Source organism: Ictalurus punctatus, chromosome 22 (genome assembly GCF_001660625.3).
Source record: "Ictalurus punctatus breed USDA103 chromosome 22, Coco_2.0, whole genome shotgun sequence".
NCBI lineage: Eukaryota > Metazoa > Chordata > Actinopteri > Siluriformes > Ictaluridae > Ictalurus > Ictalurus punctatus.
In genome coordinates this window covers 13,574,840-13,589,570 of record NC_030437.2, presented here as the reverse complement: position 1 = coordinate 13,589,570, position 14,731 = coordinate 13,574,840, and the positions used below count along the sequence as shown (strand labels likewise).

The 14,731-nt window shown below is 40.4% G+C and overlaps 2 protein-coding genes across 5 annotated transcripts in view; both read left to right on the top strand.

The window, feature by feature from the left end:
• wdfy3 (WD repeat and FYVE domain containing 3) overlaps window positions 1-2,758 on the top strand; it is a 99,902-nt gene extending 97,144 nt beyond the window's left edge. For all 4 annotated transcript variants that reach the window (XM_053674582.1, XM_053674581.1, XM_017452023.3 and 1 more), the window contains one exon: window positions 585-2,758. In XM_053674582.1, coding sequence (XP_053530557.1) covers window positions 585-705 — 121 coding nt within the window. In that variant the 3' untranslated portion in view covers window positions 706-2,758. The remainder of the gene's footprint in view (window positions 1-584) is intronic.
• A 2,286-nt stretch (window positions 2,759-5,044) lies between these two features.
• Window positions 5,045-14,731, top strand: part of cds1 (CDP-diacylglycerol synthase (phosphatidate cytidylyltransferase) 1) — a 26,038-nt gene continuing 16,351 nt past the window's right edge. The window contains exon 1 of the mRNA XM_017452238.3: window positions 5,045-5,391. Within this exon, the coding sequence (XP_017307727.1) occupies window positions 5,320-5,391 (72 nt within the window). The 5' untranslated portion in view covers window positions 5,045-5,319. The remainder of the gene's footprint in view (window positions 5,392-14,731) is intronic.

Here is a 14,731-nt window from a genome sequence, read left to right as displayed (position 1 = left end):
CAGAAAGGCACCACCATGGTACCAGATAATATGTGGCTGGTGGACTGTTCACAGCATAGCAGATACAGTGACATGGTAGCGTGTGTGTGTGGTGCTGGGGCAGGTGTATGAAATGCAGCAGCATTGTTGTCGTAATGTTAACACTGGCATTAAAAAGCAGTAGAGGATGACTAACACATTGTGAAAAAAGAGCTCTAGTATTGTAATTGTACATCTACAAGGTGGATCAAATGTAGTGCTTAAAAACTCCAAGTAATTATATTATTCATTTCAATATGCAGCTTTATTATTTTACAGCTAATAATAATTCCTTACATTTATATAGCGCTTTACATAGTATGGGGCAGGGAATCTCATCAACCACCACTAGTGTGTAGCATCCACATGGATGATGTGACGGCAGCCATAGTGCGCCAAAACGCCCACCACACACCAGCTATTAGTGGAGAGGAGAGAGTGATGTACCCAATTCAGAGATGGGGATTATTAGGGGGCCATGATATGGATGCACTGGATGCGGTGTGCGTATAAACTAGACGGTGTTACTCTGATGTGATTTAACGTTCTCTCTTCGGCTATTGTAGGTGCAGTCGGTTCCAGTCTGAGATCAAGCGGTTGAAGATATCCTCTCCTGTTCGTGTGTGTCAGAACTGTTACTACAACCTGCAGCATGAGCGAGCCTCAGAGGAAGGGTCCAAAAACTGAAAACCATCACCCGTCACTCAAATGACTCCCACTGGCCTGTACCTTCCTCTACAAAACGTCATTACTCTACAAATCACTAATGCTCCTTATTTCAGATCACAGGTAGTCATTCTCTCAACGTTAGCGTTTTCCATAAACTGTTAAACATTTTAGATTTTAGGAACAAAAACTTGTGCAAAACAAGTTGACGTTTGTTAATATTGTAAATAGCAAAATGGCCTTTTTAACTAGAACTGAAAAGTCGTTATTAAGAGAGAAAGAAGAAAACATTTTGCCTGTAACATAGCATTATAACGTACCACTCCTGACTTTAAAACTACTCAAATAAACTAAAGCAGTTGTGTGTAGTCGGTGTCATGAGGCACAGCATCCCGGCGGGTATAAAATCGGGGACTATGAATGTTAATAATAAATGTTTGTGGGTTTGGAATTATTACCGTGTCTAGTTATGCAAAAAGTTTTGTTTACAATGTGTTAACGTCGATGTGTTGCCCACAGTATCAAAGCCGTTGCCAGTAGTTCATAGAAATAGTGTTGTTTTTTTTTTGTTGTTGTTGTTGTTGCCAAATTGCCTTTAAAACTTTTTAACATATTTATGAACAAAAGGACATTTCGTTAGTTTCGAATCCAACACATGCCTTCTTTAGCATTCCCAGATATTTAATGTAATCTTAATTTTATAACATATCATGATATGATTATACGAAATGCACGTCTGGAACTTTCCACTATTTCACTGTTGTTGTTGTTTTGGAAACGAAGGCTAATGTGGGATATTTTTATGCTGAACCATGTTTTATTCACTACTAAATGTGATACGAACTAGCTTTAACATTTCTCTCGACACTAATGAAACTCTGAGGAAAACCAACCTGACATTTTAAATATCAACGTCACTGACGACTCCTTTTCACAATACGCCAGACGAACTCTAAATACCCCATTTGCTTGACGCGTTTGAGGAATAACTCGTGTGCCTCAGTCTTGGAACATTTCAAGAAAGACCGTTCTGGAGAATTCAGTGTTTTATTGTTAGAAAGGGATTTGACGTTTTGAGGTTCCAAAACTGGAATCGTGGTTTCTTTATGCGTGGGGTGATAAGATGAGACGTTATATTTTTCTTTAATATCTGTTGTATTTCTTCAGTGGTACTGTGGGCAATACCGCATTGAAAGTGCTGCTTTGATAATTAGGGAGAGACGTATTTTCTTTTTCTTTTAAAACTGAGAGGCGAATCACATTAAAGCAAGAAATATTACATGTGCACATGTCCTTTATTCATATTTTTCCCCTATACATCACCATACAGTTGAATCTGCACTCATTATGATGATAATTATGATTAGTGTGCAATCGTCACATCAAAACGCAAAGGCCAGACGGCTATATCAATTATTTTCGCACCTTTACATGTACAAAAAAAAATATTAATGATTATGGTTTTATCAAATGCATTTTTATGTTGTATGCTGTCATTTTAAAGTGGTTTGTTCCTTTACAGCCAGATGAACTGTACAAAGTATTTATGCAATTACAATGTTTCCTTTTTTTATGATTGATTATTGTACATTTTTCAGCAAGTTGGGTTACTTGTTGCATGTCTAACACAGCTGACTTTCTGTGTCAGTGCAATGTACATGTTTGGCATTATTACTTTTTGTTCATAATTTCTATGGCATTATTAAATGATTTGATTATAAAGCCCTGAGAGATGTGTATAGAGTAGACTGATATGCTGAAACACTCTGGGTTGACTTTTGTACTCCATGTATGAAAATTAAGGCCTGATCCAAAAAAAAAAAAAAAATCGAAAACAAAAAAGACAAATGGGTTCCTTTTTTTTTGGTGGTCTTGTGTTAGACTGCATTACTACAGTATCTGATGTGCAATCTGTGGTAGCTGAATGTTCATTGTGCATTTGTGTTTAAGTACAACTACATGCCCTCCTCCTTCCTTGTAGAGTAACCCTGAAATGTACTGTTACTATAATGCAATAGGTCTGGTACTCATATTTTTAATTTAATTTCAATTAAACCCTCGCTGTTTACCACCAGGAGTGTTTTAATGTATTCTCGGTCATTCGTGAAATGTAATATGCTCACCCAGTCCCTTCAGAAAACACATCATGAGTGATCAACATGACCTGGCGTTTTACCGTTGGGGTACATGAAGAAACTCTTTGGCTATTTGGGTTTTAAGCATTCTAAAGTGGTTCTACTTTGAAACCTAAGTTGTAGAGTTCTACACACTTCTAGTTCCTCTAGAGGGACAATCCCAAAACGTTTTAGAATGCCACATGGTACCTTTTTCTTGTCTGACCCAATTTGTTTGGGAGAACCAGAGAGGAATATGAATCAAGTCTGAACTGATGGGCAGATTAGCCAAAGCTGTGCTTTACTTGACCCAAATCACCAGAACCCCGAACAGGTTTTCTCCCACAATCGGACAAGCAGCCATGACAAAAATTCAAGACGGCACATCAGTGATAACCACAACTTGGCAGATCACTGTAGGGCCACTCAAACGATACATGCTTTGGAAGAAAGAGTTCCTCAGGGGTTATTTGGTTGCTCTTGGGTTATTATGGTGCAATGGTGGCTCTGGGTGACTGATCAGAAGGTCAGGAGTTCAAGCCACAGCACTGCCAAGTTACTGCTGTTGGGCCCTTGAGCAAAGCCCTTAACCTTCATTTGCTCAGTTGTATAAATGAGATAAATGTAAGTCGCTCTATAAGGGCGTCTGCCAAATGCAGTGAATGTATTAGCTTTCTAAAGAAGTGCCACTTAGAACCCACAATGAAAGTTATCCTACAGTCTTAGGAATCTAAATGGTTTAACGTTTTACCAAGAGGGACAATCCCAAAATACTGCACCAATCCCTATTCAATGCTGATTTGTTCTTGTTCATACAGTTTGTTTGGGAGAACCGGAGATAACCATCAATTAAACTGATCGACAGCTATGCTTCAGCTGACCCAAATCATCCACCAAATCAGCCAGAACTGTTCTTGTCCCATGGTCAGATGAGCGGTCATGACGACATTCCCCCAAAAGGACAATCCCAGAAGGATCCCAGATGGGATCCTTTTCCTGCATTTTCCTGGTCTGAGCAATTCAGCGTTTCCTTGTGAAGGCCAAGAGAATTTGTTTGGGACAACCGGAGAGGACTGTGTGAATCACACACATTAACCAGAGCTTTTCTTTACCTGGTCCAAATTATCTGAAGCAGAAAAGTCTATATAGTAAATACTGAATGTGAATGCGAGTAAATTGCTAGTAATCAAATTAGCATTTTCACAGAAAGACCAAATGGGATTTGAATATCTCTCATTTCTGAAACAATTTAGTATGAGGTATATGCAAAAAGAAGAAATCAGGCACTTTGTCACAGCACTGTAGGCTGATTAGCATTTCCAACTTGTTTGTAGTGTGTGAACGTGTGTGTGATTGTGCCCTGCGATGGATTGACTCCCTGTCCAGGAGATCCCTTGGATAGGCTCCAGGCTCCCTGCGACCGTGTGTAGGATAAGCGGTATGGAAGATGGATGGATGGATGGATGGATGGAGTTTAAACTGCTGCTGCATAAAAGGACTTCTCATACTCCCCAGGCTGAGCTGGTCAAACTGGTAGACTATTTTTAATTATTAGTAAACTATTTTCTGTCCGCCTTCTTAATGGACCAAACTGATCGATACGATTGTTGAGATTTTATTTTATTATTATATTATGCTAGTGTGTTATTTTCTTTTGATTTAACAAAATGTTTCCTTTCTAACAGCACTTACCAGCTGGTAAAAGTGGTCTACCAGTTTGACCAGCTCGGCCTGTGTTTAGACAACTGGTATCTGATCAGACCAAACTGGATTTTTCAGCAGGCTAGGAGGGAGGTGTTGTTTGGTTCCTAGTGAAATGTGCAGGTTTTAAAGTGGATTTCAGATGTAAATGCTGTTGACCAATTTGGCAACCCTGTTGTTGAGTCAGTGTTTGTGTGTGTGCATGAGAGAGAGAGAGACCCAGAGAGAGAGAGTCAGAGAGAGAGTGTGTGTGTGTGTGTGTGTGAGAGAGAGAGAGAGAGTGAGTGTGAGTGTGTGAGTAAGAGAGAGACAGGGTGAGGAAGAGACAGAGTCAGAGAGTGTGTGAGAGTGAGAGACATGGTGAGGGAGAGAGGAAGAGACCGAGTCAGAGAGAGAGAGAGACCAAGTCAGAGTGTGTGTGTGTGAGAGAGAGAAAGTGTGTGTGGGTGTGTGAGTGAGGGAGAGAGAGAGAGATCAAGTCAGAGTGTGTGTGTGTGTGAGAGAGAGAGAGAGAGAGAGTGAGTGAGTGTGTGTGTGAGAGAGAGAGAGAGAGAGAGAGAGGGAGAGAGAGAGAGCGGGCGCGCGCGCGCGCTGCTGCAGTGACACAGATCTGCGGATATAAACAAATGCACGCATTTAATTCCGGAGTCTCTTACAGACATAAGAGACATACTGGGGATTTTTTTAAACCTGTTCTCCGGCTCTGAGGCACTTCATGGTCCATGTTGGTGAAAACAAGCCGCTTTCGGGAGCTGAAATTTGTTTTAAAGCCTGTATTTTGAACTAGTTTGTGCATGTGTGAGGGAGAAATAAGGAGGCAATGACAGAGCTGAGGAAGCGCGGAGGAGCAGGAGGCGGAGAACCCGACAGCACTGACAATATCAGCGACAAGGTAACCTCACACTAACTATTACTAATTAACACAGTTTTAGCTTTCTTTACCAGCGGGAATGTTCTTTCAGAGCGAGCTAGCCTCGGCTAAAGTAAAGCCCGAAAGCTTAACCTTAGTCTTGTAGGCTTACTTAGCAAGCAGGCTAGCAGAACTCAATGGTTATCTGTTAAGCAAATGAATTAGCGAGCTAGCTCATAGTACTTCTGAGGACTAGCACAAGGTTGCCCACTGTTTACATTAAACAAACAAATAAACAGTTATTTTATTAAAGCTAGTCATGTTTGAAATTGATTTACAGCGTAGATATCAATAACTTCTCGAGCTAGTTTTGACTTGGCAAGAGGAGGTAATTTAGCTGAGTAATTGGTCTCTCTGCTAGACACACACATTCTCAGTGTGTGTATATATATATATATATATATATATATATATATATATATATATATATATATATATATATATATATGACTGTGCAGTTTATTAACTAGTTTATATGATCTAGTGTCTGAATAAAACGTCGGATAAAAATAAATTAGCCTTCATTAGCTTGTAGACTGAGTTAGAAATAGAGCAGCTAATAACCACTTAACGACAAGAAACAACACAAATAAGAGTCCATCATTCAAAGAAAGCCAGGATATAAAGATATGACATCATCCATCCATAAATCCATCCATCCATCCATCCATCCACTCACCCATCCATCCATCCACTCACTCATCCACCCATCCACTCATCCATCCACCCATCCATCCACTCACCCATCCATCCATCCATCCACTCACCCATCCATCCATCCACCCATCCACTCATCCATCCACTCATCCACTCATCCATCCACCCATCCATCCACCCATCCACTCACCCATCCATCCATCCATCCACTCACCCATCCATCCATCCATCCATCCACTCATCCATCCACTCACTCATCCATCCACCCATCCATCCACCCATCCACTCACCCATCCACTCACCCATCCATCCATCCACTCACCCATCCATCCATCCACTCACCCATCCACTCACCCATCCATCCATCCACTCACCCATCCATCCATCCATCCACTCACCCATCCACTCATCCATCCACCCATCCACTCACCCACCCATCCATCCATCCACTCACCCATCCACTCATCCATCCACCCATCCACTCACCCACCCACCCATCCATCCACTCACCCATCCATCCATCCACTCACCCATCCATCCACTCACCCATCCATCCATCCACTCACCCATCCATTCACCCATCCATCCACCCACTCACACATCCATCCATCCACCCACACATCCATCCATCTTCCATACACACCATTTTTACATAGTGTGGAGGGGGAGGGCCTGGACGGGGTCGCACACACATTACAGACAATTTGGAAATACCAGTCAATCTACAACACGTCTTTGGACTGGGAGAGGAAACCGGAGTACCTGGAGGAAATCCCTGAAGCACAGGGAAACTCTGCACATACAGGGCAGAGATGGGATTCCCAGAGCTGCGAGGCAAATGTGATGACCACTAAGCTACTATTTATCTATTTATAGCGACGTTTAATTTTCTGGAATATCCACGAAATACGTCACTACCTTTAGGTAAATTTACAAAGCTCTGACACTGGAGACTCCTTCCATAAACGTCTCCTCACAGAAATCTTCACCATATCAACAATTACACCTGTTATTTTTTTAGGCCTTTTTTGTGGAGCTTCTCCAGTACAAGTCTGTGTAAGTTCTTATTACAAGTTAGCAGCTTCTTCTAATGTGTTATACGTTAGCAACTAGAGTTGATTAGAGGAAAAGCATTAACATAAACCTTAGAACAGGAACTACTGTCCAAGCTGCCGTTATCGAAAATGAATCAACCGCTTCTGATCAGAATCGAGCATTTCACAACACTGTGGTGTAATATAATATTTTAATCTGCCATGGATTTAACTAGAGCTCATACAGGGATGAAATAATGTCAAGAAATTAGTAACCAGCTCTACATATCAGTTTTAAGTTTATAAAATATTGTTTAATACAGGGTCTCTCAAAAGTCTCCATATATAGTGGACTGTGTTTGCCAGCACTATGTTGGTGGTGCCTTCGTCAGTGGATGTTGGTGGACATCCACTTCTCGGTTGGTCCTCAACACTTCCAGTCTTTTTGAATTTGTTAATAAGTTTGGCAACAGTGCCATGTGTGCGATGTGCTGACCATGGTTCCTGTTAAAGTTCCTGTTAATTGCAACCTTGTGACAGCTTCCCGATCCAGCCATGAGAACGATTTCAATACGATTTCAAAAAGGCATCCTTAAAGGCCGTGTGGGTTAAAATATGACACTTTGGAAGACATTTTGCAAAAAATAAATAAATAAATAAATAACTTCCCTTATTTATGAAGACTTTTATGGACACCTTGGATTTTATATTTTATATATATACACACACACACACACACACACACACACACACACACACACACATACATATATACATATATATACATATGTGTGTGTGTGCAAATGCACACTTATGTAACAAAAGAAATGACAGTTTATTTTTGTAAGTATTTTGATCCATAATGGAGGATCCAGAAAAGGTCTTTGTGTATATTATGTAAATATAGCAAGTATATTATATAAATAGGATGGAGTCAGGTTGAAGGTGTCTAATGGGAGCCCCACAATATAAAATCTGTGTGAGGAAATTCCTTCTGTAACCTCTCATTGCAGAGTGTAACAGTATTGATCTGTGTAGCAATAAAAGCACCAGCACTCAAGCATCTCTTGTTTTTGTCAGTGATCTGTGACCCTGTACGTAACCCTGTTTCTCCACATCTGTCACAGTCATGTGTAAGGGCAAGTTTAACCACATACTGAGCCAGAATTTTATTATGACCTAATTTGATCCTAAACATGCAAGCAGTAACAACCTAGGGACAATTTTTTTTTTTTTTTTTTTTAAGCGGTTGCTTTTTATTTTATATTTACATATTTTTATTTTTTACATAACCTAGTTTAGATGAATTTGCATAATGTTATTACCTGGGTGCTGATTTACTTTGTATGTTGTCCAAAGGCCTTTTGTTGAGGTTTACAGCTAAATCAACATCATATTTAAAATTATATATATATATAAAAAAATACTCTTGGTTAAAAAAAAAAAACAAAAAAAAAAACAACTATTATAGACTTTATTAGACTTATCTATAAGGTTATCTTGGATCTGTTTTTTTTTATTTTTTTTTATTTTTTTATAAATATCCCAGCACATGTAACTCCCATCTTTGCTCTTGGCATTCATAAAGCAAGCGTGTAGAGTACATCTCGATCAAAGAATCGCACGGCGTCGTTTTATTGTGTTCTCACAGACCGTGCCGTCTCACGAGCTTTTCTTTTATACCATGACAAGCTGATGTTCTCAAGGTTAAATTTCCACATCAATAGCCCTCTGTTTTTCATACACCAGCCTTTTTTCTCCTCCTCCCTTATTCATTTTTGATGTGTATCTTGAATGCAGCGTCAAATGAATGTGACTGTTCAGAGCATATCTACGCTGGCCTTTTTTTACCCGAAGCAGAACCCGCAGCTTGTCTCTATGCTGGTACGACTTACTCAAAGTAGGTAGTAAAATGGCTGTAATAAAGGGGTAACCATTCAAATAGGAAAGGTTGTCTGTATCAGGTGTGGCCAATGCTAGTACCTGGCTGAAACTAACAGGTCTGTATTATAGCTAATCAAAGCTTTCAGTAGCACCTGAGTTTTAGAGCTGGGAATGTTGGAGCTGAACTCACAGGCATGGTAGATATGCAGGAATGGGGTTGGGCATACACGGCCCATGAGGAGGTGGAATTTACTAATTGAAAACTGTTTTAGAGTCGTGCCGCATTTTTCAGCTGCCAAGAAAACAGGTTATGCCAGCCCAGGTACTTCTACACACTCTTTGCTAAAGATGACAATGGGTTCTCGTTTGGAAATTCGATAAACTACATGAACTGAGCATTTTTCCAGCTCTCCTCCTTCTGTTCACCATCACAGTAACTAGCCATATCATTGAAGACAGTAGGCCTGACCGGAAGGTTGTGAGTTCAAATCCCAGCATCACCAAGCTACCAACACTGCGCCCTTGAGCAAGGCCCTTAGCCTTCCGCCCGGTACTATATTGAAAACATGTCATTAACACATTATTTGATGTTTTACTTTGTGAATGTAATGTATTTTTGAAAATACACACTCATTTCAAATCTGATGACTGCAACACACTCCAAAAAAGTTGGGACAGTCGGCTGTGTAACATCACTTTTTCTTTTAATAACACTTATTAAGCGTTTGGGCACTGAAGACACCAGTTGGCTAAGTTTAGCAAGTGGAATTTCCCCCATTCATCCATTATGCATTTCTTCAGCTGCACAACTTTATGGAGCCTTCATTTCCTTATTTTGCGCTTCATAAAGCGCCGCACGTTCTCAATCAGAGACAGGTCAGGACTGCAGGCAACCCATGCTAGCACCCGCGCTCTCTGTTTACACAACCATCCGCTTGTAATCCAGGCAGAATGTGGTTTGGCGTTGTTCTGCTCTGGATGGCAGCATATGCTCCAAGGTGTGTACGTATCTTTCTGCATTGATGCTGCCCTCACAGATGTGCAAGTTACCCATGCCATGGGCACTGACACACCCACATACCATGACGGACGCTGGCTTTTGGACCTGACGCTGATAACAGCTTGGATGGTCCTTTTCCTCTTTGGCCCAGAGAACACGTCTGCGGCACTTCTGGACAGTGTTGATGTCTGGCTAAGTAAAGCCTTAACTTGCTTCTGTGGATGCAGCGGTGAATGGTGTTAATTAACAAAGGTTTACCAAAGTATTCCCGAGTCCATGTCGGGATCTCCATTACAGACTCATGCTGGTTTTTAAGACAGTGACGTCTGAGGGATCGGAGATCACGCGTATTCAAAAGTGGTTTTCGGCCTTGCCCTTTACACTTCGAGATTTGACCGGATTCCTTGAATCTTTTCATTATATTTTGCACTGTAGAAGGTGAAATTCCCAAAATCCTACTGATTTGTCTGTGGGGAATGTTGTTCTCAATGTGTTGGTTATTCTCTGACGCATCTGTTGGCAGATTGGCGAGCCTCGACCCATCCTTGCTCTTGAAGGACTAGGCCTTTTTTGGAGGCTCCTTATATACTATGATTAGACGATTGCCTCACCTGTTTCACATCACCTTCTTATTTCAACTTCTCACATCGCTGTTAGTCCTAAATCGCCCCTGTCCCATCTTTTTTGGAACTTGTTGCACGCATCAATTTCAAAATAAATGTTTATCTTCAAAACAAAACTATGCAGTTGATTAGATAAAACATCAAATACCTTGTCTTTTTACATTTTTTGTTTAAATACAAGTCAAAGTACATTTACAAATCTCCCATGTATTGTTTTTATTAGCATTTTCCATACTGTCCCAACTTTTTCGGAATTGGGGTTGTTTTTAAAAAAAAAAAAAAAAAAAAAAAAAAAAGGTAAAATATGGATGGGAATATACTTCAAATATATTTTTCTCATATGAATTCATGAGTGCCAATAAATGTTACACACATATATTAAACAAAGATTTTTTTTTTTTTGATAAACTTGTGGTGTTTGCAATTTTTTGATATCCATGAGAGCAGAGTATTTTTGTGAATTTTTTAAACAAAAGCTTAAACAATAAAGACAATTTTCACAGCTTTCTTCGCTCATATTTACCAAGGGTGCCAATAATAGTGGCGGGCACTGTACACGTAAGTCACTCCCGACAAGGGCATCTGCCAAATGGCATAAATGTAAATTTCGTGGAATTTTCATTTCATATTAATGGCTTGAAGTCAGTCCAAAACATATCCACAAATGAATACAGATAAGACGAGCCATTCAGTTAGAACAAAAAGAAAAGGTGCCTTATAAGAGACCTGCTGCGAAGGTTGAGCCACATTACAGGAAGATGTAGCACATACTGTGCTTGAGAAACACTCGTTCACCGTTTGATCATCATTTCTGTTTTCAGCTCTCCGTGGCCATTGTGTTTTATAGAGTTTTGTGGGCATCATTAAAAGAGTACCAGCTGTGCTTTGGACGCTCTTGGCAATTCACAGGTTTTTGACATTTCTAAACATCAGAAACGTGATTCGGTTTGGATAAGAATCTTACTAAATGATCGATAAATGAGGCCTAATTATAAGGAACATTAATAAGTAACACAAAGAGGAATTCCTACTCGGCATCCATGTTGTTCTGCCTCATCTGCACAGTGGGAAGTGGGCTGACTGTACCACACTTAATGAAAAATAAGAGGCTCAGATGAACGTGTGTTGTAGCTCTGAATCAAAATGATCTCTCCAGTTCATATAGAATGAGCTGGAGACTGCGCTTAGCTATCTAGTCTCTATGGGTTAAGTGTGTTTGCTTAGCACAGGGCCTCCTGGGTGAGGCTGTGCTAGGGTTGGTTTTTTTTTTTTTTTTTTTTTTTTTTTGCTCTGGGATTAGCATAGTCTCGTTTCCGCAGCAGCTGATCAGCGTGCCAGCCTGGTTCTCTACCTTATTCGTGGAATGAAAATAAAGCTTCATATATGAACCACACAGTGCTTACAATAGCTCCGTAAATAACATTTGCGTTTCCCAGAGGCCATGATTTATATCATGTTACCAAATATAATAGAAGCTGACTGTTGTTACTATGGTTACTGAAAACAAGCGTAGATGTATAGGTTTAAAATGAGAAGTCCTGGGTCAAGGTCGTCCATAGAGTTATGTTTATTCATTTGGCATGTGCTTTTCTCTCAATTGAGAATATAAATCCTAATATAGAGCTGAGCGCTCGAGGCTCAGGGCCAGTTTTGGCTCTCTGGCAATATTGGCATTTATTTTCAACTCGTATCCTTCAGGTCACCAAGCTTTAAATGCTATCGAAAAGAACGTTCTTCTCCTTTTTAATCATCACGTGAGTGGAGATCAGAGTTCTTGGTGTAAATATTTCGTTAGTGCAGTTCCACTTATCTCAAATATCTGTGTATGTGCTGATTTGAAAGAATGGGGGAACCGCTCTGCACTCACACTGCCGTACTTTTTTAATTGCCATGGCATGCGATGACTTTATGAATGCTACAGTGAATCAAATAAGTCATTGTGTTTAACCTGCGTAAAACTCAAGCTTCCTCAGGCCTTAGTGTTCCCTCATTAAAAAGTTAGCAGTTAAAGGGCTTATCTTACACACATTAATCTGAAATTTCAGACTTGAGTGACCCCTCTTGTCAACTCAGCTTGCACCCAATCTCTAACGTCTAATTAGATCCAAGGAACATTGCTTTGAGTCACATTAGCTGAATTTATTTTTCCTCTTGCACACGTCTGCCCGTACTGGCTTTCCATAAGACGTTCGCAAACAATACGTGCAAATCAAACCATTCCCTAGTTAGTTTTTGGCACAACATTGCAGTCTTCTGCTTCAGCTCAAATCAAGATACAGGGTCACGATCAGGAGAAAAGACAAAAACACACTAGATGGATCTGGAGGAACTGAAATAGCACAGCTTTTGGACTAGATCCACTTGATCTGTAGCCAAGTTTAATTTGAAAGATGGCGAATTTCCCCCCTTTTCTCCTGTGCAGATTAAATTCAACTTTATAAGCTGCTGTGAGTTTATGAAAAATTGCCTCATATCAGCTACTGCAAGATGTTTAACTGTAGACCATAACAGTATCTCTCTTCTTTATTTTAAAGCCGGAGAATGGTTCCACATATTCAAGTATTATTCTGTTTTTGGTTTGCAAATTATACAACGCGTTATTGTTTATTTAACAGGGAGCAGCCTGCTGTGTTTGCTTAGTCTGCACAGGCTTTGGTTTATGATGTGTCTTATAGAAAAGAAGGGGGGGAAAGTCCTCTCAACCTTTCATAACATGCGGATTAATAAATATAATCGTAGGCTGAAAGGACGTATTTTACATGAAAACCAGGGTATACGTTTATAGCAGGTTAAAGCTGCATTCTATCGATGAAGTAAATTCTCTGAGGGCAAATCAGGTGCACGTCAGTCAGTCCTTCTGCGTTTCTGTTCTCGGTGCGAAACGAGAGTAAATACAAAATGTCCAGTTTTGCCACTGAATAATAAAATGAATACAAAATAATTGCTCCCCATTTTCTGTCACCTGCCAATCCCAACATACCAACCAGCTCTCCCCTATAATGCTGGAGAGGATATATCTCCTTTGAGGCACATGAAGCCAGCCAATCCCATCTTTTCAAACTTGTGCTCATAGGGAGGAAAGCACTATCTATCTGCATTCTTCCACATACATGAGCTCACAGACGCACACGATTGGCTAGAGTCGCTGTGGTTGTTCTTGGAGGGAGAGTATGCCCCTCCGAGCATGATTCAGACTCGCGATCTCCCAACGATAGGGCCAGTGCTTTTCTGTTATGCCTCTAAAACCGTCATAAATTGATGAAACCTCATCATTGGATCACCAAGCATGCTAAGGGTTCATGTTGATGTTCGGTAATTTGGTAACATGGTAACATGTTTCTTCATGTGTGTAACTGCTTCCCTGGAACGAAAGCATGTACCCGCACACACACCGGCACATTATATATGCCTGTATTATGTTTGTAATGTTAGTTAGGAGGTTTGGCTGCTATTGTATGTTAGTGAATTTTATAAGAAAAACAGCCAGAGTGGGACTTCCACATGTTGTGTGTTACACACAGCCCCATACATATTTCAAGCAGGCTGCTCTATATAGTCTCTGGTTTCGTGGTGAGCGGTTACAAATTAGCGCCACATTATTAGCATGGCTACAGTATACAGACATTGAATAGATTGTCAGTGATTATCAGGTGAGTAGAACTAACCATGGCCAGGCTGTTCAAAAAATCCTTAAAAACATTGTTTTATCTTTGTGTTTGATTAAAAACTGGATTTTGTGACCTCAAAATTCACATTCACATGTATCCTTCCGACTCCTCAGTGTTCTGCAAGTACATCCAGGAAACGTCTTCCTGATAGTCACTGCAGCAGTGTTAGAGCATATTCTCTTCTGTTCCTTCTCTGACGCCTCACTCCTCTCCAAGTAGAGAAGGAAAAAGATAGTAGGTGACCTCCCCCAGAGTCGGCTTTGAACTTTGCTCCACTTTATCACGCCAGCTCGTGTTCAGTGGCGTTGCTTTTCTGTCTGCTCTGAATTTGCCTAGCATTTGCGTGGCTTTTGGTCCCCGATAAAGGGTCACGAAAGTGCAGGACTATTACTCTGTGTGTCATTCACAGGTAAATTTGCATGCTGTGATTTTCATACAGGCCCTTCAGTGTGTTGC